The 27,775-nt window shown below is 33.0% G+C and overlaps 1 protein-coding gene across 2 annotated transcripts; it reads left to right on the top strand.

The window, feature by feature from the left end:
* Positions 1–7,569: 7,569 nt before the first annotated feature.
* LOC110105756 (cytochrome b-c1 complex subunit 6) lies at positions 7,570–27,289 on the top strand. 2 transcript variants are annotated; one of them, XM_028693022.1, is made up of 5 exons: positions 7,570–7,720; positions 11,220–11,304; positions 16,237–18,142; positions 26,583–26,672; positions 26,967–27,289. In XM_028693022.1, coding segments are annotated over exons 1-4 (2,016 nt in total). In that variant the 5' UTR covers positions 7,570–7,718; the 3' UTR covers positions 26,606–26,672; positions 26,967–27,289. The 2 variants fall into 2 exon arrangements, with proteins under 2 accessions (XP_028548855.1, XP_028548856.1); XM_028693023.1 differs by lacking the exon at positions 16,237–18,142 and having other exon boundaries at positions 7,571–7,720.
* The last annotated feature ends 486 nt before the right edge of the window (positions 27,290–27,775 follow it).

Here is a 27,775-nt window from a genome sequence, read left to right as displayed (position 1 = left end):
TGTTTTTATTTTTATTTTGATGATAATATTTTGTTTCAAGCAAGCAATCAACTTGTAATTTTTACCTTTAGCACTTCATGTAAATTGAATTTTGGGCTCTCCTTTTTTTTTTAGGTTGGGAAGTTAAAAGCCTCTCTTCCTTCACAGGCCTTGCTCAGTTTGTGAAATTTAGCAGTTAGCACATATAAGATCATTGCTTATTTGATTAGAGGTGCCATTTTAGCTAAATCATTCTGTAAATTTTTTAAATAGCCTATGTACTAGATTTCTCTAATATGGAGATATTAATTCTAAGAAGTTGCATATTGTGTCGTGCAAAATTATATATAAGTTTTTACGTATCGACAAGCTGATCAACTATTCTATGCGAACAACGGATGCCATTCGGAGGTCAATCAGAATACGTCACGTCATTTTTTTTGTTCGGTACCAGTGCTGGGTATCAAGTAATGTGGTAAATTTTGATTGGCCTTTGGACTGTCCAGTATCCGCATAGAATAATTTCTTGGACACGCTACATTTCTGACATTTTTGCCTTATAGCTCCTCATTAGTATAGAGATTTTTTATTACAAATTTATCCTGACCAGATGATGGAGACAAAATTATTACTTATGGAATCCTAGCTCTCCCAAAATATCCGCTTCAGAAAATCTTGAAAACTATGGCTCTACCAATCAAACAAAATATTTTTTGTGATCTATGTTGCGGTGGCAAGACTCTTTATGAACTCTGGGATATTAAATTACTATGAACTTCTAGGAGCAATAATAATCTAGAAAAGAAAGCGAGAGCATTGACGAGTCAGGACCACTTCCTTAGCGGAATAAGAAGAGGTCATCACTAGCAACTTGTCTGAAAACGAAAAGCCAGGAAGTACTGACTTTCATATAGGTGCTGCATGGCTGTCGTCAACTCGTGCCGTGAGATGTTTGGTCAAGTCCTATAATAAGCGAAACCCGAGATAGCCCATATAAAGAAAGTACCGGTACACCGCATCCATCCCTTAGGGCGAAGACCTTTTTCTTTCACCTTTCTCGTTGCTCACTACAATCGTAGAAAGACTTGCCTAAGCCGATAGCAGCGCATGCTACCTTTCTAGTCCTTTTGATAGTCATTTGTCAATGATGCTACTTTATAAGGAATTCTCGATAGAACTACATTGAGTTCCGCATAAAGTTTTCATTGCATGATTTTGAAGTGATGCACATAATACAAAACATCAAGTTTTGCTTCACACCCAAGTTTATCTTTGGTTGGTAAATAGTTATTCAAAATTGATAGTGTATTATTTACTATAACACCTATCATTAATTTGATGTTAGATGCCTCACACTTCAAATTGGTGGTAGACCTAATTTTATGTCTACTTTGAAGTACTAGCTAACTTATTGTTGTTGGTCAATCAAATCCTCAGTCATATGTAATATATACTTATTATTTATGGTGATCTTAATTAGTGTTGTATAGATAGAAGGCTGGTAGTCAGATCATTAAGAATTCAGCTTTCTTGAGATAAATTTTTGAGATGATGGCGAAGTTGTATGAAAGTTGGTGAGGCTATCAGTTGCCAAGAAGGTACTAAAAAGTCTGCCTCCTTGGCGTGAATTTCCAAGATGGCAGTGAAGTTGCATTGATGATGTATTTAAAATAAAGGGAAGAGATACAAAGAGTCATATACATACTTATTTAAGACAATTTTCTCCTTGAGGTAATTTATCATGACAACAAAAAAGTTATTGAAATAATGGTGGGATCATCAAGATGATAAGATGGGGTGTTGTTGTCGACATATTACGAAGCAATGCATTGGGTTATGTGCTCAAACATGAATGTGTGTAAAAACATTTTTTGAAGGCATGTGAAGATGTACATGTAAAGTATGAGGGAAAGTATGCATTGATCATGCAAATAGGAACATGTTGATTCTTGGGTAGGATTGTGTGGGGAGCATGGAAACTTACTTTAACTTTGAATTCCATGCATCTATAGTCATTAGCAAGGATATACGATGATAGAGAGCTAGCAATAAAAATTTATTAGATAAGAATTTTAGGATTTAAATCCCCAGATATTAAAGAAATTTGAATCTCATAAGGGCGGCTTAGAATGAATTGAGTTGAGTATGCATGAGTTAGAAAATGAGATAAACTTCAATGGACTAAGAGTTTACTATGAAATCCTTTAAATATTTTACAAAGGTGTTATGCTTACATGACTTTATGAATATAAATAATAACACAATTTTCTCCAAAAAACATAAAATTATTCTCGATGAGCACCAAAAGTCAACAAATTTTGATTTTATAATAATTTATGTAGAGTCAACTTTATGATGATACTTAAACACTAAATAAATTCATGATTTGTCTACCCAATGAAACAAATCTCCCTCCATCTATCAAACTATTCCAAAATCAGATCACCATGACATGTTGTGAAAAATGATTTTTCTTTGAATTTAAGCAAATATTTCATGCCCTGTAAAACTTATTTTGAGTTGAAAGATAAGATCATACTCAACACAAAAATTTTAGTCCACTTGGATACTTAGAAGCACACAAACTTCATATAATAATATGTTGGATCTATAAAAGTATGAAAGGAATTAAAATAAGATGTACAAAAGGAGATCTTTTAGGAAAATATTATGAAACAAAAATATCAAGTGACATATCTAAATATTTCTATTACATTAAAAGGTATAATATTTATTTAACAAAAAAAAAAACAAGTGTATTGGACATTAACATAACATCCATCCTTTCATCTTCACTATATAGTATCTTTATGGGGTTTGACCTTTAGGGTAAGCCCTAATTTCACCTCGCATTAGACATAGTTCCTTCAAGAATATTCAAGTGAATTCTTTCTCAAGATATCACATCTATAAATCTTTCATTTCAACCTCAAATATACTATCAAAAGCCTTATGAATATGGTATAATCTCACAATGATACTTAAGCAACCTCAAGAAATCCTCCACTACCCTAGATAATTCTATGACTTTCCTCTCCCATAATGACTTGTTCTTTTAAGGTCCACAACCATCTCCCTTTGAATAATCAACCTCTTACCACAATGAAGAGGAGGAAATATCCTGAATGGCAACTTAGTGTAACACAAGATCATTGAGAAAATGTATATTTATATTATTCATTGCTATTGTATCACTAGTGATAGCGAATACAACCACATCGCGAGATCTAAATTAGAATAATTATATATTTTATCCTTTATTCTATCAACCAGAGCTGTTTTGATAATCAATATTATCAATATATCCAATGGAAGCAAATCTATATATCATATACATCAAAATATAAATTTATATTCATTCCTCAAAATTGTATTTATAATAGTCAAGATATCATTACAATCAATGATTTATCTCAAGATCTAGCTACAAAAAGAATAAACAAAATACAAAGCTAACAAAAGGAGAAAATTAAAGATCTTAATCAACCTCACTCCATAAAGTTCTAAACCTTTTCCTAACCTAAAATAAAAAAAAATCAATGAGCTTACAAAGCCCAACAAAAATCAAAACTCACTAAAACTTTCAATGCAAGATTCAATAATCAATATGCATTCTCATCTCAATCAATAGAATCAATAATTTTAATATCATCTATGATTAATTATAAATAATACAAATCAATATGACCAGTGCGAAAAACAAAAATCATTATGTTGAAGCCCATAAATCAATAACAGGTCCAAGAACGTAAATGCATCAATAATCAATAAATTAGTACTATAAGTAAAAACACATCTGTACTGTAATAATTCAATTTTATCATTTTATTAGTGAGGTGAATCAGGAACATATATGAGTCATATCAATATGCTATATGTTAGTAGTGCTGACATATGCCTGGTATAATAGTCTATAATCTATAAAAACATGAAATTATATATCTGTGAAGATATATAAGATATGAATAAGAAATTCATGACTCAATTATATGTTATTAACATTATAAAGTTCATAAGACAGGTTATCCAACTTTAATGTGAAATTTCAAAATCTTTAATCACAACCTTTTCCCAGTTAATCATTAATCATATCTATAACACTTATCATTTATTCAATAAATCAATTATATTTTCATTTTACTCAGTAAAATCCAATAATATTACAGTCAAAATATCCATATCAACCATATCTATCATACTCAAAAAGTTCTATTGTAAAAGTGTGATAAATCATGAGAAAATATATTTTTATCCTTGTTGAGGTAAATTAAATCAATATATACAAAATTATTGAAAATAAAAGTAAGTTTTAGGTTACTTACTATGATAAGAAGACTTTTGCCAATAGAAGCAACCCAAAAAATGATAAAAACCTAGCTTTCTCTCTCTTCCCTCTTTTCACTTCCTCGATCTTTCTTTCCCTCTCTTCTTCCACATCAAGCCACGTGAATGGGAAAGGGAGGAATGGCTTAGTGCTTTAGGTTTAGTATTTAACATATATAATATTGTTTGTGGCCTAGTGTAGCGTCTCTCAAACATGCAAAATCGCATGTCGGTTCATAGCACATTCGTGTTCAAAATCCTGGCACCATCGTGTTTAAAATCTCAGAGCCGTCGTGTTGAATTTTTTTCAAATTTTCCTAAGACTAAAGTGCCAGAGCGTCGAAATACTAGCGCCACAGTGCTCCATTTTAGAAATTTCAAAATTTTAATATTTTTTCATTTTTAAATAATTTTCATAATTAAGATTATTACAAATACAATGATGTTGATCATCACCATAAATTCTTTCCTTCGACTATATTTTTTGTAAGATGCACAACCAATTATGGTTACATTTAGAATAAGAAAGTGATCTCAAAAGAAAAAAAAAATGTATAAGATAACTTCCTAACTCACTTGATGGATATTCTTTCCTATGTCCCCACTTTGCCAAAGTTTTTATTAGGGAGATCACATTGTTTTCTATGTTGTACATGAATTAAGTGACAAGAATTAGAAAATGATAACCATAGAACACTGAAGGAGTCGAATGATTACCAAGTTCCTTTATGACAATAACATACATGTCAAAAACTTAATTGTTTTTACTGGCTAATTGTCAACATTATCATTCATTCTACCATCAACTACCAATATATGAGATTGTCCCTAGTCTCTATCTACAGCTTAAATCTTTTTATTGCAATCCAATTTTCTTTGATCACAAAAAAGATGGATTATTGTAACGACCGACTTATATTAGGGAAGTCTTTTCAGTTGGGCTTAAGCCACTAATGTTTTTATTTTACTTATCTAGTTATGTGTTGTACTTTCATACAAACATAAATTATTAATATTCCTTTTTTTAATCACAAATAATTTAGCACATACCAAACATGTCAATCGACTTAGGCTGATTTAGTCCCCAAAACTTTTTTTCATTTATATTTTGGTGTTTTAATTTGAAATTAAGCTTAAATAGGCCCGCAAAAGTTGGCTCAGTCCTTTTGGGCTTGAAAGTTCTTCGTTAGTGTTAGGGTATCAATAAATGACTCAACTCATGCTTGGCTTGAAAATTAGCTTTAGAAAATAATAACTTCCATTTTACCGAGTGAAATTCAATAATATTACCGTCAAAATATCCACATCAATCATATCTATCATACTCAAAAAATTATATTGTAAAATTGTGATAAATCAGGAGAAAATATATTTTTATCATTGTTGTGGTAAATTAAATCAATACAAGATTATTGAAAACAAAAGTAAGTTTTTGGTTACTTACTATGATAAGAAGACTTTTGCCAATTTAAGCAACCCAAAAAAATGATCAAAACCTAGCTTTCTCTCTCTTCCCTCTTTTCTCTTCCTCTTTTTTTCCCTCTCTTCTTCCACATGAAGCCACGCGAATGGGAAAGGGAGGAATGGCTTAGTGCTTTTAGGTTTAGGATTTATTATATATAATACTGTTTGTGGCCTAGCGTATCGTCTCTCAAACATGCAATATCGCATGTCGGTTCATGACACCTCTGTTTTCAAAATCCTGGCACCGTCGTGTTTGAAATCTTTGTACCGCCGTGTTGAGTTTTTTTTTTCAAATTTTCTTAAGACTAAAACGTCAGAGAGCCGAAATACCTAGCATGCTCCATTTTAGAAATTTCAAAGTTTTCATATTTTTTATTTTAAAATAATTTTCATATTTATCATATTATTATAAATACATTGATGTTGCACCATAAATTCCTTCCTTCGACTACATTTTTGTAAGATGCACAACCAATTATGGTTACATTTAGAATAAGAAAGTGGTCTCAAAAAAGAAAAAAAAAAGTATAAGATAACTTCCTAACTCACTTGAAGGATATTCTTTCCTTTGTCCCCACTTTGTCAAAGTTTTTATTGGGGGGATCACATTGTTTTTTAATGATGGACATGAATTAAGTAACAAGAATTAGAAAAGAATAACCATTGAAGGCTAGAGGAATCGAAAGATTACCAAGTTGCCTTTATGCAATAACATACAAGTCAAAAACTTAATTATTTTTATTGGCTAATTGTCAACACCATCATTCATTCTACCATCAACTACCAATATATGAGATAGTCCCTAGTCCCTATCTACAACTTAAATCTTTTTATTGCAATCCAATCTTCTTTGATCGCAAAAAGGATGGATTATTGTAACGATCGACTTATATTAGGGAAGTCTTTTCAATTGGGCTTAACCCACTAATGTTTTTATTTTACTTATCTGAGAATGTGTAGTATTTTTCATACAAACATAAATTATTAATATTTCTTTTTTTTTTAATCACAAATAATTTAGCATATGCCAAACATGTCAATTGAATAGGCTGATTCAGTCCCCCAAACTTTTTTTTTTTCATTTATATTTGGGTGTTTCAATTTAAAATTAAGCTTAAATAAGCCCCCAAAAGTTTGCTCAGTCTTTTTGGGCTTGAAAGTTCCGTATTGATGTTAGGGTATCAATAAATGGCTCAACTCGTGGTTGGCATGAGAAATTCGAGTTCGTGTTGACCCACTTAATAAATGGGTTGGATGTGTCTAGAATTTTAACCAATTTATTGAACATGCTGAATTTAGGTTAACCCGCAAACTCGCTTGTGACCTAAAAGTAATCTGTTTAATATTTTTTTATTTAAGTTTTTTTGCTTGTCAATATAATCTTATTGTTTATCAATTAACCTAAATTTTATAGTTCATAAATTTTAAATGTTTTCAATAAAAAAAATTTTCAGATTGAATTTGAGTCATTCAAACTGCTTGCGGGTCCACATTAATGTTTCGATTGGGACGACCTTTTTACTAATTTTTGAAAAAAAAATTAGTATAAAAATTAAAATTTTTTATACTAAAAAAATATTTAAAAAAAGTAATAAAAATGCAGTCGCAAATGAAACCTAAGTCTATCTTTAATAAATAAAAGTTGGGATTGACTGAATTAATGAGTTTCGGGTCATACCATTTGTGCGCATTTACCTGCTTGGAGTTTCCCTACAGCGGTCCTTCCTTTTGCAAAAACCCTAGACGGCTTCCAGACAACGCTAGCAAGCTAGTAAGGAGGAAGGTAAATATTCTCTGACGATCTTATACGATCTTATGCTCTAAACAGAACCGGTTTCACGATCTATTCTCATTTGTCTCTAGTTTCTGTTTCGCGAACTTTTCGATCTTACTTCTCATCGCATCGGATCTATTGAAGGGAGAAAGATTCAAGTCTGTTCGGATTGATCCCAATGTGAGTAACTTTTCCAGTACTGTCTGATCCTTGAATTAAGTGGTTTGGAACTTTTATTGCTTTTCGCTGCAGTTGTTGGCGTTTGGATATTGTTTGTTTTAATGCAGCGCAAATTAGAAAAATCGACTTATAACATCTGTTAAGGGATAAGTAATGTAATGGGTTAGGATTCTATAAATAAGCTCCCTCTTAAAGAGTTTAGGGCATTAACCAAGCAAAAATAATGTGAAGTGATGGAGCCTTTGACTCAAACCTTCTTCCCCTTTGAAGTACTTGCATTTGTGGGCATCCTACGATTTCCCAAAGCCTCTCTCCTCTCTATATGGATCTTTAGATAAGATATAACTGATTAGTTATTAATATATCTCTATTTTCTATGCATTTTTCTGTTGTGTTTATATCAGTATTAAATGGTATTCTCGTTGAGATTTTGGGTACGTCAAATGATATCTTGACGAAATATATTACGGGAGGTTGTGAGTTGCGGGATTTGGATCAGACAGAGGATCCCAATCGGAAGCTCAATGACGTTAACACAAAGTTGGATTGAAGTGGATCTGGCAACGGTGCTTGAACTGTGGAAAGGGTCAATGAGAGCTCCATTTGATATGGATCTCAGCACAAAATTTTGAGAAAAACACAGAAAAGATAGAACTATATTGATAACTAGGAAATTAGAGCTTGCTGCAAGCTCTAGGTGCAAGGGGGAGAAAGGCTTTAGGTAGTTATAGGATGCTCACAACTCATCAGTATTTCGGTTTTGGTTGGGGGGTTCAAAGAAGGAAAGTTTATTTATAGGATTATTAAAAGCCTAATGGCTCAATAAGACACCTAATAACTATATAATCCCCTTTATATTAATTCTTCCCGAACATTCCCCACTCCATCACAGATACCTTGCCCTCCAGGTTGAGAAAATCACGATGAGATCAGGGAGGAGGTGGTTGTTGTTGGTGCTAAGAGCTTAGTCTTGGCTAGGATGGTTAGTGTAGACTGTAGAGTGCGAATAGATCAAGGTGGAAGTGGCGTTTGCTAGTAGCGGAGTTTGTTGGCTACGAGATTTGATGTGATTTGAAGGTGGAAGGCATGGTGAGATTTGACATAGAGTCATACGTGAATTGGAATGGCAGATTGGGGGGAAGTCTGTATTTGAAATTATTGTGGCTGGTTCTGATGGGGATAGAGCACTGCGGGCAGTGGGAGACTTGGGTGATGCACTATGTTGCTTAAGATATGGGGACTATAGGTAGGTGTCAAGGCGATAGCTATTGAGGATGCAAGTACATTGATATGTGTGCTGGGGTGGGCAGATCCTGGGCAATTAGCAATGATGTGGTGGGAAATGGGGGTGAAATCATGATGGAGGTGAGGCACTGAGAGTATTGTTTGCTATAGGTCTAAACATAAAATATAGAAATGTATTGATAACTAGGCAATTATAGCTTGCCAGAAGCTCCAAGTAGAGAGTTGAGAAAGCTTTGAGCAATCGTAGGATGCTCACAACTTTAGGTATTTTGGAGGTGGGGAAAGGGTCTGAGCCAAATGCTTCATTACTTCTTGCTTGGTTGATGCCTTAACTCCAAGACGGAGCTTTTTTATATATGCTTAGGAAATATAATGGTCTAATAAGATACCTAATTACTATCTAAACCCACCAAATACCCATAACATTATTTATTCCTAGCACTTTCATTTGGCTGCTACGTAGTTAGATTATAAATTTATCAAAACAACCAATGATATCTACTAGTCTTTCATGTTTTGAACAATGAGGATAATTTTTTTGATTTTGTAGTTACTTTAGCACCGATTGCTTTCATTTTTTAACTATATTTTCTTGAAAAAATGTATATAATTAAATCTTCTTGTGCATAAAGTTGCTACCCATGCAGTGCTATTGATGAGCTGGAAGAAGGCTACCCTTATGAACTAGTTATTTGAAGATAATAAGATTGTCAATTTTTGTGGTTATTGTAGCCATTTCATGTAGTTTATTTATTTATTTAAATATTGTTGTGGTCTACTCATGCCATATTTTATTCCATAGAACGTTCAAATGGTAGTTTAGATTAGGTTTTTTCAATGTATTTCAATTACTTTGAATTATTAGCATACAAAACAAAATTGTTAGCTAATTATCTTTTAAACATCCTTATGCTAGTACATTAGAATGTGAAGCTGGGAACAATTTGGCATATGGTTATTGAAGTTTACTCCTATTTGACTTGCAATGCTTTATGACACAGAATGTGGGCCATTAAAAGCGAATCATAAAATTAAGTGTTGCACAGATGAGGATGCTAAGATGTATGAGTGACTTTACACTTAGAGACAGAATGCGAAACAAATATATACGTGAAAAGGTTGGAATAGTTCTAGTGGCATATATGATTAGAGAGAGTCAGCTTATATGCTTTGGTCACTTAAAATATTGGCCTTTCGATGACCTTGTTTGGAGAGTAGATGTATTAGATCCAGCCTATGCTAAGAAAGGTGGAGGTAGACCTAAAAGATTTGGTTAGAAAGTATTAGAAATGATTTTTTTAATCAGATTTAAATGAGACTTTGACTCTTAATATGACACAATGGAGAAAAATGATTCATGTAGTGGGATAATTATTGTTGTTGTTGTTCTTGTTGGGATTAACATTTGGTCACACTACTCCCTGACCTTCTCAATTTTTGTTGCATAGTTGCTTTTGGCTAAGCATGCTGGTGAGCTTTTTTACCTGGCTTATGATTGAATTGAGAGCACAACCTGGCTTCTCCTTGGATACACAGTTGTGACAATTGCATTGGGCTTGCATTGCCATATGTTTTGAAGTAAATCTGTTGTGCAGCTTTGAAGCTGTTTGTTTTCCTTAAAGTCCTTCTGATGTGAAACTTCTTTATGTGGGGTGTGTTTGTACCTTTCGTTATCTCATATGCTCATTCCTTTGATGTTTTCTAGCTATTTCTCATGCCTACCTCCTTGAAATGAGCCAGTTATAGTTGAATGCAAAGTCATCAACCCGATTTTAAAATTTAGAATGCAAAAAAGTCTTAGGAAATGAGAACATTTGCTTTTGCAATGAGGTATATCACTAGAATTATCATAGTTATTTCAGGATGATAGCTACAATTATAAGGCATTCTATTTCTATTTTCTACATAGTTTTGAAGATTAATTTTGAATAATGCGAGTGATCTAACACTAGCTAGTGCTGAAATTTGTTTATTTTTTGTTCGTATTATTATTTGCATGGTTTTATTTACATGTTGCCGCATTCACCCTACTAGCAACCATTTGTCACCTTCATATTATACCTTGCATTAATGTAAATCTTGTTTGAAATATTTCAAATGTATTTTTCCTCAATGTTCTATTTTTTCAATCGAATAGTTATAATAATTTTTATTGTTCTGTAAATGTGGATAATAAAACTTGATTTGTTCCTAACTATTTTGTGAATGACCCATACAACATTTTTTACTTTCATCATCTTGATTGTTATTTCAGGGCTGATGAGGAACTTGTAGACCCAAAGAAATATCTTGAGGAACGTTGCAAACCAAAATGTGTGAAACGTTTGTTTGATTACCAGGTATTTTGTGATTTTCTTTCAATACTTTGTAACTTTATTTACATAGCAATGTTTATCATTTATTATAGTTTATGACATATAGGAATTTTCTGATATTCTCATTTGTTGTTATTGTGCCCTCTAGTATCCGCTAAAGATTTTAGTTCCTTTTTGTATTAATGCTGTCAAAGTAGAAATAAGGCCATATTTGTCTTTCTCGCGTTTGTTTTAGTTTTTTTCTTTTTGACTTGAATTTGCTTGTTTTTTCCCCTAAATTTGGAACCATAATGTTTGAGCTTTAATGAAGAGGAGATATTGACCATACTTTGATGTTTCATTGTGCTTTGTATTTATCCAGGATGTTAGGTTGGAATGGAGAGTTGATCTCAAGGGGTAAATTTGCCTAAATTTATGGTCACAAGTGGTTGGCCTTTTTTTTAATCTTGTCTATCTATATAATTAGATCTCTGTAAAGAATTTCAGCTGTAAAGAATTTCAGAATTTGTTTGATATGAGGACTGCTGATGATCAAGGAGATTTTGGAAGTTTAGCTGTTGTATTGTTTTCATAGGTGTTAAGTTTCATCGTGTTATGTTGCTGCAAGTTCAGTAGTCCTATTGTCTAGAAGTGTTCTGGGTGTGATATGGGATCAATACTTACATTTCTTCAATTAATATGGGGTCATCTTAATTAATTATCATTGACGAGGAATTACCTTACTCTCTAAGACCGAGCTATAAGGCTCCTTTTCATGTGACCTTTTGTATGCTTGTGTTGATCTCTTCCCATGGCTTTCATCGGTGGTGGCCTCTTTTGCCTGGTAGTTTTTGCAACTCTTCCATTGCCACTTATGTGGCTTCTTCTACTATTGAGATCTTTCTCACTGATTGGTTTCTGTGGTTTTTTAATCTCCTTTGGCAAATCTTTTTGTTATCAGTACAATCAACGTAAGCTCTGGTAAATTTCTTTCCTCTGCCATATGTTGCCTCTAGTGTGACATTTGCCATCATCGGGCTTGGCTGGAGTTCGGATGATGTTATCAGAATTTCTTTTGTTTTATGACAGTCGGCGTGGGTGATTCTTTTGGAGTGTTGTAATCAGTGGATAAGGAATTCCATTAGGATTTCTAGTTATAAATAGGTGTCTTAGATATGTATGGAAGTGATCAAGTGTTCATGCATAAAATTCTTGTTGGATGTGTTTTTCGTTCTACTCTTGTAAATCACTGTTATCTAATTCAAAGAAAATTATTAAAAAATCAACTCCATTATTAAGTGAGAGATTTCTAAATTTTTGGAACATGTTTATTGCTTTGTACAATTACAACTATTCCTTTCCTGTTCTAAATTTATTATTCATTTAGAGTCTTTTGAGCTTTAATTAAATTATAAGCAATTTGATTTTCAATAAGTACGTGGATTTCAAATTGTTTGTGTGGCTTTCTTGATTTTAATTTTCTTGCTTTTATTTCTAGGAGATTGGAAATTTTTCCTGAATTGATAATCTTCTTATTTTTTGTTTATTAAAAATAATGAATAATTGTTAAAAGATTATATGTGTGAATTGCAAATTTTATGTACCCGTTGCATGATTTTTGAGTTATCATGTTAGATCTAAGCTACATTCGTTATCAAAGTTTAAATTTGCAATATAATGTGATAGAATATCTAATCTTGGGCAATTAACAATACAGTAAAAGATGAAATTAAAAAATCAATTTAGATATGATTTAAGACAATTTAAATATTAAAAAAAAAGATAATTTCAATATTATTATTATCAATGTTTTAAAAGGCGAAATCGAGAATCGAGGCGTTTTGTCTAAGCAAGGTGAGCCGTAAGCCTCGAGGTAGATCGAGGCTTAAGTCTCAAAACAGTAAAAATAAGCTAATGTAAAATTATTAATAATGATAAAAAAATGACAAAATATTAAGTCAATTATGAACATGATGATTGGTTCTAAGAAAAGGAAGCAAGCAATTATTTTCATGAGGGTTTATGTATAAAATTATACTGAATATTTGTTTGATTGAAAGAATATTGTTGATGTTTATATCTGAAAAGAAAAATCTTTTCATAATATGTAATTTACTGGAATAAATTCTCATGAATAACACAGAGCATTATTTGATAAACTTTAGTGGGATTTAGTAAATCCTGTAAATCCGGATTTGATAAATCCTGAAAATCCGGATTTTAATTTATATTAATTAGGCTAATTATATTAATATTTAATTAATAATTATATTACTAACTAATCAATTAAATTAAATTAGATAATTAATTTATGCACTAATTATACTATTATTAATTTAATTAAATTGCTTAATTATTAATATTTTAAATTATATTAATTATGTTAATCAATAATAACTTAGTTGCATCTAGGTTTTTCCTTTCAGTCCTTGTTGTTCAGCTTCGTTGCTTCATAGGAGGTGAAGATATTGCACTCGTCGCTTCTTTGGCTCCTTCGTGGTTGCTTGACTTAGCTCCTTCGACGACTTCCCCTTCATGTGGGATCGTAAGTTACGACATTTTGATCGGAAGAAACAACGGGAGCTCGCTGGCTGTGAAGGTAACTTTCTCCCATTCGAGGCGCTTCCTCGATGCTCCTCGGCGCTGCCTCGATGCTCCTCGGCGCCTCACGCCTTGAGGCGTACGCCTCCGTGGAAAAAGGCGGAAGACTTGCCCAAACATTCGAGGCTTAAGCCTCAATTTGCCCGACCTCCGCCTCGATTCGAGGCGCGCCTCGAGTCGTCCACCTTGAACGCCTTTTGAATCCATGACTATTATAAAATTAAGTCTTATACTCTTACATCCGTTGGGAAATATAATTCTAGGATTTTTTTTTAGATTGGAGAGACACCTTAAAATATAATTCTTTGAAAGTTATGATATAATTAATTCTTGTGAATTTTCTATTATAAAATAAATTAAATTTATTCAAACATTTTAGCAAATTGTTGCTGCCAATAAAAAATCTTTAAAGGCTGATATAAAATAATAACTTAAAAGTATGTTTGAATATTTTTAGATTTTAAGGACTTGTAGCCAATTATCAATTTAAGGACTAACTACATTTTTAATGTTCTCACAAATAATTAACTAAATGGAAATCACCTTATAACTAATCTTATTCACCTTAACAACTTAATCTTTAAATCTCTATTCACTGTTATCTCGGCCCCATTCCTACTTTTAACCTTCCCAACAGACAATAGTTTATAACCTTCTCCGTTGTCTTTGAATTTTTTTCTTTTTCCATTTAATTCTATTCTTTTTTCCATTCAAATTCCTCACATGCCAAGCAGCAAATATGGTCTTATTTGTAGATCCAGTTAACTCTAATTAATTTTTTCATCTCAATCGGGCTAAGTTGGGTACATCACCTTCTTGTCACCACAATGTATTCTAGTTGTAGTGTTATTAATGGATGATGTTTTAGCAAACTCTTGCCAACTTCTCACGTCAATCTGGTTAGGTCATTGGGTGTCTATTTTGGGAAGGCCCTACCTAGCACTAGCATTTATTAAATTTATTTTTTTTTCATAAATTTTGACTTGAGTTTTACACAGTCCTTTATCTTTGGATTTGCCCTCATTATTTAGTAGTTCCGAATACATATGTTACTGAACTTCAAACATTTATTTCTTAAAACACAACCTGTCACCTTCCCAGACCAACAGGTTTCATCTGATTAAGCCATTTAGATCTTTCAAAATTTTCCTTTTGATGTACAAACTGCTAGAAGTAACAACTATGGGAAGCAAGCACCTGTGATTTCCAATATGTAGCGCTAATGCCAACATTTCTGCATAAAGACTCATAATTTTCTAAAAACAAAAAGTTTGAAAAAAAATTATCTTTTGTCACCTTTATTATTATTATTATTTCTTTATCAACACTTTTCATTCCAACTCCTTGGAATCATTATCAACATCATTAGACTTATCCCAACTACTTGGGTTGCATTCCAACTATCTGGGATTAGCTATGTGAATCATCTTTAGCCTTTCATCCCTTTTAGGGGAAGAATTATTTGTTGCGGAGTCCGGACGTAGCTCTACGTCTGGACTCCAATCAACTATAGACACACATTTTTTATTTAAATTATTTTTTGATGCCACGTGGATATTTTTACTAACGTGCGACCCGATGGGTCGACCCGGATATTTTTACTAACACTACTTTTTAAAAAAAAAACCGTGACGGGACTCCAAAGTTTAGGATTTTCAGTGAATACCTCTTTTCCCCAAATTGTCGACAAAAATCTCAGTGAAGAACCGACGAAAGAAGAAGATGGAGCATGCTTTTGATGACGTTCAAATTTCACAGATAAGAAAGACGGTAAGTTTATAGGATAGTGCGGATTTTGCAAGGTTGGATGAACTGGAACTCAATTTGGATGGAGGAGCTGTAGATATAAAGTTATTAGTAAATTTTTAAGGATTATTATGTATTCGTAAATTTTAAAGGATTATTATGTATTCTTCTTTTTTCTATTGTTCATGGGTGATAATGTTGTTTTCGCCGATATACTTCAAGCGTAATATTGTTGATCTTCCTATTTTTTTAAAGAAATTTTAAATATCTGACATTAATTTATAAATATCTAAAGTGCATATGAAATTTTTTTTGAGATAACTCTTCTCAATGATTTATATTTTTTTCTTTCCACATTGTGTATAGGTTCACAATCTTTCACATTGTGCAGTGTTTAGAGGCTGTGTACAATTAAACACACTGGGTGCAATATCCTTCAAATTGTTTTCAAGGATGTGTACAAGATTTACACATTGTGTACAAGTTGTATACATAGTGTTACACTTTCTACAATGTGCTTACAAGCTTCTACACTGTTGTACAAAGTGACTAACTTCCTTGTACACACTTATAAGTTTACATTCTACCTTAGGAAGTTTTTCTCATAATATTTTTTCCATTCTATCTCAGGAAGTTTACAAGTGTGAGAAGGAGGCATACGAGATGTACTGCAAATATGCACATAATGCTGGCTTTAGTGTTCGCAAGGAGCATCATAGTTTTTGGCCCAATTCCAGAAAGATAAGATCTAAGGACTATGTTTGTTCAAAAGCTGGTTTCAAGAAGAGTTCAGACTTGAATTTACAAAGGAAGTATCGAAAATCAGATACCAGAACCGGATGTCCTGCAATGATTAGGTTTATTGTTGATGAAGATGGAAATTGGAAGGTGCAAAAATTTATAGAAAGCCACAATCATGATTTGGCTAGGCCAGAAGACTGTCACCTACTCAGATCATGTAGGTACATGAGTGATGAGAAAGCTTCGATTCTTAAAACATTGACAGAGGCCGGAATTAGAACAGTAGATGCTTTTTCCTACCTTGCCGATGAAGTTGGAGGTGTAGAGAATGTTGGTTTCTCTAAGAGAGATGCTTACAACTATATTCAAAAGGAAAAGAGAGCAAAAAATGAATTTGGCGACACTAATTCATTAATTCAATTATTTAAAGAACGACAAGCTGATGACCCAATGTTTGCATGGGACGTCCAATTTGATGAATTGGATAAATTGTTGAATTTTTTTTGGGTTGATGGGATGGGAAGGATAGATTTTGACTGTTTCGGAGATGTGGTAATTTTTGATACCAGTTATCGGCTTAATAAATATAATTTAGTCTGTGCACCATTTGTCGGTGTTAATAATCATTGGCAGAACATTTTACTTGGTGTGGCTTTCTTGTCAGAGGAAACGATTGAATCATTTACTTGGTTGTTTCGAACATTTGTAAGAATAATGGGTGATAAATATCCTATAACAATATTTACTAATCAAGATCAAGCCATGACTAGGGCTATAGAAGTTGCATTACCTAGCACCCGTCATAGACTATGCCAATGGCATATCTCCAAGAAGGCTCCTTCAAAAGTTTGGTGCTTTAATAGCAATGATAAAGTCAGAGGACTCTTTTATAAATGTTTGAGTAAATGTGACTCTGAGGAGCAGTTTGAGAAAACATGGGCTGAAATGATAACAGAAGGGAGCCTCCATAGCAATGGTTGGTTGGAGGAGCTTTATAAGATAAGAAAGAAGTGGTCAACGGCATTCAATAAGGACTGTTTTAGCATGGACATTCTATCTACTCAGCGAAGCGAGTTTATTAATAATGTGTGTCATGACATTTTGAAGCCAACAAGTTCAAGAACCGATTACTTTTTGGGCTTAGAGAAGGTGATGATGACATGGCGTCTGAGTGAACAGGATGAAGATTATAAATGCAACCAATCAGTGGCAGTACCTGTAATAAAGTGCAGCCCAATATTAAAGCAAGCTGCTCAATTTTACTCAAGAAAGTTGTATTTATTTTTTGAGAAAGAATTTTTAGATGGTGTTGGTGGCATGAGTATCGAGCATGCCTCTAGTGATTCGTCACAGTTTTTGATTAAGAGCGCAGAGAATTTGGATCATTCGACATCTTGGGTTGTTCATTTCGATGCAATTGACGGCAGCATTCAATGCACTTGTGGAAAGTTTGAGACAATGGGTTTACTATGTTCTCACTGCATGAGAGTTTTTAGGCAACTAGACATTGTGAATATCCCTAAGAAATACCTACTAATGCGATGGTCAGCCAGAGCTAAGAAAGATATATATGCTGCCCGCATGTTCATAGGTACAGGAAAGACTTCCGAAGCTGGCAGTGGATTATCATTCAGAAATCATATAATTAGATTTTCATATCTAATTGCCGCACAAGCACAAGGGAATGAGGATGCAGAACAGTACATGCTAAATGCAATGAAAGATATGGCTGAAAATATAGACCTGATTCTTCATGGCAAGAAATTTAACCAGAAGTTTGTAAGCAATGAAAAGGGTAAGATTTCAAAATTTAAAAGATCCACTTGCCTAAAAAAATTTCTAATGCATGACTGAAACTTGGCTTGAGCTTTATACAATCAAAGAAAAGGCCATGGAATGCTTGAAACTTTCAATTCAGATTATTCTTTGTTGCATTTGGCATTTCAGGAATGATTTTCTAGGAATATTGGATTACGGAGATGATTTACGGGGAATTAATCAATTAGCTCCAAGATGTTCATTTGAATGAACATAATTTTATTGACTATGCCTTTTCTTTTCAAAACTTAGATTTATTTTAAAGCTAGCCTTTTGTTTTCCACAACCTGATTTTTTAAAGCTATATAGGTATATTTAACAATATATATATAATCTGGGGAGGTTTTGAATATTTGGCTTTCCTTCTTTTGATGCTATTTTCATTAAATTTATTAGATTTCTCACTATTTCTCTAATAATTCAAGTTTATTCTAACCTTTGAAAAGTGTATGGACTCTCTCTCAAAAGAATTGTTTGAGAGGAAGTCAAGTAGAAAAAGCTAAAATATATGGTGTAATCTAATTTACATGTGGCATATAAGAAATTAACTTGCACAATCATTAATTGACATGTGACACTGAATAAAGATGTGTATGATTTTTATTCCATTTCATGTTTATTATTTGATTTTAAGAAATTAAGTCAATATATTAAAGAAGGTTTTACCATTAGAATACTTGCATTGCTTATTGGAATAATTTTCTTGATAGGGAAAATATAATAATATCAACTCAAAGCAAAAGATTTAATCAGGCCAAAGGAAGTTAAGTTATGGATTTTATCATGGTTTAAAATTGCGCAATATGAGGCTCGCCTTGAGGCCCGCCTTGAGGCCCGCCTTTGCGCAATTCCAATAAAAAACGCCTCGATGCTTACGCCTTTATGAGGCTTGCGCCTCAACTTGGTTGAGGCCCGCCTCGCCTCACTTTTGAGGCTTACGCCTCAAAACGCCTTGAGGCTTACGCCTCGCCTCACAAATGAAAAACGCCTCAATACCCGAATACGCAATTTTAAACATTGGATTTTATAATTATGTTACGAAGTTCAAAATTTCATAATAATTTGATAAAGATTCTAATTCTACAATGAATGAAAAGTTAGTGTTATAATTAAAACAATGTTATATTTTTAAAATTTATTTATATATTTTAATTTTATTTATCTAAAAGTATTGTACTATAATAATTTTTATTTTTTGATCTATTTGAAATATAAACATATTTTAAAAATGAGTGAATAGAAATATTTTTTTATTATTGTTTTATTTATCTTACAGAAGTTAAGTTAACTATTAACATCTACTTATTATGTGCCCTTCTTTTCTTTCTTAATTTCATTGAAGAGTTTTAGTGCAGATACACCATTTAATTTCATTATTATACCATGGTTTTTCTAAATTGTTCATCATTTCACATAACTAAGTTTAATATAATCCCAAAGGGCCTTTTAGAAATTACTAAGAAATATGTTATTGTTTGAACTGATGGATGAAGTAATAGAAAGTGCTTCCAAACATGCCTGAAAAATAATTTTGCAGGCTCAAGCCTCCTCTCTTACGACGGCCTTACCACATGAACCAGGCACACCATCTTATTAAAATGTTGCACTACGATGAATAGGTAATTAAACCTCTGTCGTTTCTCTAGTAATTCTCTCATGAAGTCCATCAAAATGGACTCCCATATGGGTAAAAGTGTCGAATTGAGATCGAGTTTCCCTTGAGTTAGCTTGAGCTTGATTAATTAATTGAGTTTAAGCTCGAGCTTAATATTATGAGTTCTAGTCTGCTCATGAGTCGACTCATTTATCATAAAAGAGAGAAATCATTCTTTTTCAAACAAGTTATTATAATAACGTGATAAAAAAATAAAAATTTAAGTGAGAAATAATAGGAGATCACTTGAAATAAGGAAGATAATTATAAATTTTATTTTTTTGGCAATTTTATGCTAAGCTAATTGAATTTTTATATATTTAAAGTGTTTTTAACATTAATATTTTTGGGTTGGCTAACTCAGGGCTAGCTCAAGCTTCACTTTTTAGCTCATCGAGCTTAGCTCACAAGCCATGAGTTGAGTTTGTACTAGTTCACAAATTGACTTGAATTAGTTACACCCCTCACTCCCATGACCCACTGGGTATTAACATGGCCATGTACAATTCCATATTCTAGTTTGAAGGCTTTGATGTGATATGGAGTAGATCTCTTGATAAAATTTTGTGCATTCAAGTGAATCTTTGGCTTTTAGATTTATAGCGTTAGATTTTGATAGACTTCTTTTCATCGAAGTGTCATCCTATTTTGGTAGACTTCTCATACACAAGCCAAATGATTGGCATCTGTGAGCACTTGCAACTGATCTCCTATTGTAGTAGATCTCCCCTGCAACAACATGGTTTCTATCCAATGTTATTATCATTTTATAAATATGATAATTCAATACATTCATTTAGTTTTCTAAACTTAATTTGGCCTCTTGATGCCTTACCGTTTTGTGCAAGGCCTTTATTTTGTTGTTCATCCCCTTTATATGGGCATCCAACATCTATTGGGAGTTTTGATCTAATACATGCAACATACTGTACTCTTTATGGTGCAATAATAGCATCCATGTAATTACAATAAGGTTATGGATAAACTGGTAATTGGACGTGATAATATATTGACCATCTTATTTTGTGCTCCCTTTTTTTTGATTGATCACTGTATTGAACTTCTATGAGAGGACATCTACTTCATGTGCTTGGCTAAGTTTGTAGGTATTGTTATGATTGATGTTCTATGCGAAGAATAATTTCCTTTCTGTGTAAGTAATGCCTTATATGTTTCCCCAATTGATACAAGGAAAAGAGCTCCTTGTAATCGGTGGCATTGTTTATGTAGGCACTCTTCTATGTCTTAATGGTCGAGGAGGATGACATCAATGACATGGATGCATCCATCTCCAACTCAAACAATTTTTTAGATTAAGAAAACCAAGCATCAACACTTAAATGATCTTCTTTTTCAACAACTGGTTGGTGTTCTCCTTTTCATCCTATTGGAAAGTGTGACTAACTCCTAAAAGGGTATGTAAGGGGGAAAAATAACATTGAGAAGTGGTAATAACCTAACACAATGTGACCACAAACCACATCTATTTGAGGATAATCTAAAATTATTTTTTTCAATTATTAATGGAATTCATGAATATTATGATTCATAAGAAGATGAGTATTCCATGTATTCATAAAACTAAAGGGGTTGGAGAAAAGGCTAAAGAGATTGTTAGTTTAGGATTTAAACTATGATATTTAGGTAGAAATCGTACTAGAAATGATGTAGGTGTTATTATTAATAAAAGTAATAATGATAATGTTGTAGAAATTAAAATAATTGGAGATAGAATTATAGCTTTAAATATTGTTATTGATGCTAATATATATACTCCTTAAATAGGTTTGGATATATGTTTAAAATTAAAATTTTGGAATAACTTAGAAGAATTAGTGCAAATGATGCCTCTTGAAGAAAAAGTTTTTATTGGAGGAGATTTAAATGAATATGTTAGTAAAATAGCAAAAGATTTTAAAAATATTTATAGTGGCTATGAGTTTGGAGTCACTAATGAAGGTAGTAGGACCATATTAAAATTTTTTATAGCTTATAATTTTGTAATTGCTAATACATTTTTTAAGAAAATAGTGAAGCATTTTATCACTTATAAGAATGAACATAATAAAATTCAGATTGATTATTTTTTAATAAAAAAATAGACCATTGCGTGATGTCGAAGGTATGCAGATTTAGGGCGTGGAAAAAGAAGGAAAGATGAATTGTAATCCACAGTTAGATAAATTTTGACATAAAAGAGAGTTTTAATTTTAATTCATTCATTAATAATCTAAATATAAGCCATGAAACCTGTTTATTGAAATAATGTTACAAATATGATATCAAATAATATTTGAGGTAATTATCCTATTCAAAATAAAATCTAATCCTAAATTATTCAAATTTAAACATAGTATTACCCAAATAAAATCTTCATAAATTAATTAAAATTTCTGGATATCACAATGCATCATACATCTTAGAATTCTCAGTTACGTGACTCATGGTGCTGCCATTAATGATAACATGAATTTAATACTATGACATTATTTAATACTATAACTTTATTGCATTAATACTGCAATTTTATTTACGTGTTTTTCAAACTAAAAAAATCTGTAAGTATGTCTCTTGAGTTCAAATATGCATTTGGCCCTCGCCCTTATTTTTTATATTTTATTGTAATCTTTTTGCCAAAGAATTGTATAGGTTCATTATGTTTAAACCATAATATAGCTTCAAACTTTTTAAATAGGCAAGTTGGTTCTTATCTTTTCTACCAAAGAACATGAATTGCCTGTGAGCCAACCAACCAACTCTCTACAATATTGATATTGAGATCAAGATATTTATCTAATGGGCTTTGAGATCTTGGAGGCCTGCATTTGTATTTGCCATCTTTTACATGGCACCACCATCTTACATTATCTAAACCCCAACTAATTGTCTTGCGAAATGCTAGGAATATGCTTCAGAACTGTTATTATCACTCATCACTATTCTTGTTGATAGTTGCATCACTTATGCATAGTTCTGTGCTAGAACAGCCTTTGTTGTGTTGGATGGATTCAATTAAGGAGAGTCATGGGCTTAGATATCTATGGATGGAGGATCATTGTGTGATGTCGAAGGTATGCAGATTTAGGGCATGGAAAAAGAAGGAAAGATGAATTGTAATCCACAGTTAGATAATTTTTAACATAAAAGAGAGTTTTAATTTTAATTCATTCATTAATAATCTAAATATAAGCCATGAAACCTGTTTATTGAAATAATGTTACAAATATGAGATCAAATAATATTTGAGGTAATTATCCTATTCAAAATAAAATCTAATTCTAAATTATTCAAATTTAAACATAGTATTACCCAAATAAAATCTTCATAAGTTAATTAAAAATTCTGGATGTCACAATGCATCATACATCTTAGAATTCTCAGTTACGTGACTCATGGTGCTGCCATTAATGATAACATGAATTTAATACTATGACATTATTTGCAACAATATGATTGTAATAGTTTTAGATATACAAAATCAACCTATGAAGGAGTGGGCAGCAACACGGTAAGTTGGGGAACACCTTATATCTCCTTTAGGAGTTGGAGAAAAACAACAATGATTTGAAGCTCTTCAAACTCGAGTATAACAAAATCTTTTCTTTAAACTCTTGCTTAAACTCATCCTCAGGCACCCAATCTTGCTCAAGTTCCATCACTTCAGCACATCTAGGCTCAAGCATACAGGGAGAAGGTAGAGTGATTGTTGTAGTTAGGAGAGTGTGTAAAACTGGAATTGGCGAATGAGATGTGAAATTTGCATTTTGGGTTTCTTTCTGAGCCAATAAATGTCATTCATTATACTTTTATAACTTTCATCAGGAAGGCAAGATCAAAATTGGAGTATGTGGTATAAGACCATCTCCAACCGAAAATCGCATTTTTCACTCCGAAATGCCGTGAAACTTAAAAATGCCGCGATTCATCTCCAATGGAACTCCATTATGCGAAGGTAACGATCTTTTTTTTTTCTTTCTCGCATTTCTTGGCAAGTTCGGTAGACCGAGAAAAATAGCGATCATGAACAGTTCAACGCCAATATTGGCGTCCCACTGTTCACCCGCATGAAAATAGCGGAAGTTTTACCGTTCGGCTGGAGCTCCGGGGCGACCACATTCAAGCGTTTGGAATTCCGTTGGAGATGCCCTAATGATGTGAGCAAAATGCTGATTTTTTTGTTTCATCAATTTTGTATCAGAGAGTCTAGGTTGTTGTGAGTGTCTCACTTTCTTTTAAAAAATAAGAAAATGGAAAAACAAAACAAATAGCAAGTTGAAAGTAATCAAAAAGTCATCTGCTATGCCTTGGATTCCTGAGGACAATCTTCCAACAACAAAATGGGTTCCTCGTGCATATTCTTCTAACCCTCTACAGATCGAGCTTCTCAAGATTCGAAGACAACTGTAATTATGTGCCGAGAGATACGATTCTAAGAAGCTTCAACTTTTATCCAAATTTGAACGAGAAAAAGAGATCATCAAAAGAAAGTATGACATGCTAAATCAGGAATCGGAAATGCCACATCTTCAAAGTTTTGAGCCGATCTCATTTGGAGATGAGATTCTTCCGCCACTAGAGAATTGATGTGAGGAAAATGTTGATTTTTAATTCCCAAAAGTTACTCCTTTGGTTTGCTAGCTTCCTTTGATTTGCTAGATTTCTTTGGTTATTTGGGCATTTAATGGTTGGCTGAATTTCTCTTATTGGGCTTGGCCCATTTTTCCCTTTGGCTTCTTGGTGTCTTGGTTATCTCGGTTGAAGTGGGGTTGCTTCGGTTTCCTACTTGGGGGGGGGGCTGGCTGTTGGTGTTATGGCTGCTTGGTTCTTGGGCTTGCCGTGCCTCTTTCTTGGTTTTTTCAACAGATTTATGCTGATGTTTTCCCCATGCTGTCCGTTTCCCTCCCTTGATATTTCCGTATTGATGGACTCCAAAAGGAGTGGTGATTGCTGGTTTCATGCTATAGTTTCCTGCTGGTTTTCTAGGCAGATTTATGGTTGCTGTTTGGGTCCTTATTTATAGGGAGCTATTTGCTACTGTTTAAGCAGAGGTTTTTGTGTGAAAATATTTGGAATCTAAGAACCTGCGGGTTTGGAATAGCTTGCAAGCTATTTGTCTTCTACCTCCCTCTCTCTTATAATTCGTCTCTATTTCCTATGATCCTATCTCTTTCTTCTCTCCATGGTATCCTTTTCAATTGTATACTTCTTAAAACTTTTGAAATTTGAAATTGTTCAAGTTATAGTAAAAGAAAATCTTGGTACTATGCAATCTCTCGTTTTTTTTGTTGCATTATATAATATGAAATTTGATAAGATTTAGAATGGTTTTTTACATAATCATCATAAGATTTATGTATATAATTGAATGATTCCTTAACCTTATCATTTAGAACCTTTAAACAGTTTTTTCCAGTTGTCATTTTATCATGTCCATATCTAAATTGGATCCAAAATATTTTTTGGTAAATGTTTATGCTTGATGAAACATATCAATATCAATAAAAAAATGACATTGATTCCAATGTGTTGAGAATTTTGTAACTTCTCAAGCAAGTTTTTGTGTTTGTGTAGTACCTCCAAGATATAAGTTATGTATCTTAGAAACATCAAATTTTTTGGATATATTGATGTCATAGACCAAGAGTTGAAGAGGGGGCTTTCCGATTGTCTTAGCTTTTACCAAATTGATTTAGTTTTTCTCATCTTTAATTTACGTGAAATGAAGTAGTCACTCGTTACCAAATTGATGTTTCTATTGATGAATATGGATATGTTGAAGGTAGGCCAGTGCGTTTATCATCTGCGAGGAGTAGTGAGCGAATGAGTTGTCTTCTGTGACGAGTAGCGAGCGAGGAACCTACAAGGGATTCTAATTGGCTATTAAACAGAAGAGATGCAACGCTAAAGAAGAATATTTGGTAAAAAGTGGCAAAACAACTCTTAGGCAGATCATGAGTACATTGAGTCGTGAAGGCTGTGAGGGGGAAGAGAGACATGACTGAGAGGAGAGATCATGGATGTTGAGCTTGAGTAGGACCACATGAAATGATGATTGAGATTGTTGCCTTGATATAGCACCACCCATGATATGGAATTTCAGATGTGAAAAAATAGATGGAGTTGAACTTTGGACATGAATCATAAGTAATGAGAATTCCTTTTTTTATCCTTCTAATTGCTGTTTTGCTCTTCTTACACATCTAGTCTTGAACAAATCTTCCCTTTTTTATAATCATTTTGTGCAATTTATACTTCAACGATGCTTGTAGATTCATCTAGTCTAGTTGACCTTGCTCAACCTTTGACTGAACTTTAAGATTTTTGTCTGATCTGCCAACTTGATCCCATCCTGCTTGTGATGGCCTTGATGATTCAATTTTTTTTTTTTTTGATGATTCAATATTTGGATGCAAATAAGTTCACGCAATCCAACTTGACTTGGAGAACATTCCTTTTTTCTAATTGGTTTCAACCATGAATAAGTGTTCAAGCTTGAAAAGGAAAGTGGTCAAGTTGATCAACCTTGGGTAAGATTCTGTATAGGATCTGATGGATTTAGCCTGGCATGTATTATACCTGAACAATAGATTACCAGCTCTTGTTTTGTTAGTTCTTGTTCATCTTCTATGAACTTACTGATCATACAAACTAATATCTGGAAATGTTTCTAATGTGTTTTTCCCTGTTCAGCAAACTTACTATTCTTCTATCAAGGCGAAAATTTTAGCTAGAATTCTTATCCTGAATTATGTTTCTATTGCAGGCATGTGTGAAGAGAATAGATGAGGATGAAACTGGCCATAAGCACTGCACTGGCCAATACTTTGATTTTTGGCACTGCATTGATAAATGCGTAAGAAAACCTTTCTTGACATTTTGATAAAGAATTCAAGCTTGCAATTAGGAGCTATTATTCTGTGCGGACGCCGGACGGTTCTCCCTCCGGTTCCGTGCTCGGTACCGAGCGCGAGTGCGGTACATTTTTTGGGGTGTCGTTGCGCATTTTTATTAATCTCCGAACGCTCCCTACTCCGCATAGAATAAAAATTCTCTTGTTGGATCTAAACAGCTTTTAGTTCCAGCTTATTCAGTGATCTGGAATTTGCAGGTCAGCTTATATACTATTATTGTTTGATTTTGTGTATAGGTTGCAGAAAAGCTTTTTGAAAAATTGAAATGACAAAGGAAGCTGTTTTGGGTGATTGGCTCGTCTTTCCACCAGCTATAAGCTATTGCTTTCTTTGCTCTTCAAAAATAAGTGCCACTTTTGACGTTTTGTTGGCCTTTTTTATCCAGTTTTTTCCTTAATATGACCACATTGTTATGCTCTTATTGAACTTGTTTATTCTCCAAATGACTGCCGATTTATGCGCTCTTCAGTTTTATTGCATTAAATTTAATGACAAAATGCAATTAACTGCCTAAACTTATGGACCTTTTTTGTGATCATTGTGACAATCGTTCTTATAATCTTGCATTATAGTATTATACGTAATATCTTTGTCGCGGCAAATTATTGTGTCCGGTGTCCGGATTCGTCAGGACACCAATAAAAAAGCGCTACGTCACTCAAAAATATTGTGGCCCAGTGCATCTGGGTGAGGTGGCGTGTACGGATTGGATGTCCGCATGTCAGGTGACCGGACACAATAATTTGCCCTTTGCTGTATGGGAGAAAGTACCATACCAGTGGGTGTGTAATGGAACTAATCAAATTGTGAGCCAACTTGAGCTTGGATTAAGTTTTGTTTGGGACAGTTTTTTTATTACTTTTTTTAAAAGTTTTTTAATATAAAAATTTTTAAGTCAAAAAAATTTTGCGCTAAAAATATTTTAGAAAGAAAAAAAAAACTTTCAAAGTAATTAATCATAATCTTTCATGGGTAGTTAGATTTGTTGTTTATAGAAAATAGGTGCATCAATGTAAAAGCTCTTTTTTTAGTGGCTTTGGAATTT

Source organism: Dendrobium catenatum, unplaced genomic scaffold (genome assembly GCF_001605985.2).
Source record: "Dendrobium catenatum unplaced genomic scaffold, ASM160598v2 fragScaff_scaffold_215, whole genome shotgun sequence".
Classification (NCBI taxonomy): Eukaryota; Viridiplantae; Streptophyta; class Magnoliopsida; order Asparagales; family Orchidaceae; genus Dendrobium; species Dendrobium catenatum.
The sequence above is the reverse complement of the archived record's forward strand: the minus strand, read 5'-3'. Positions and strand labels throughout refer to the sequence as shown.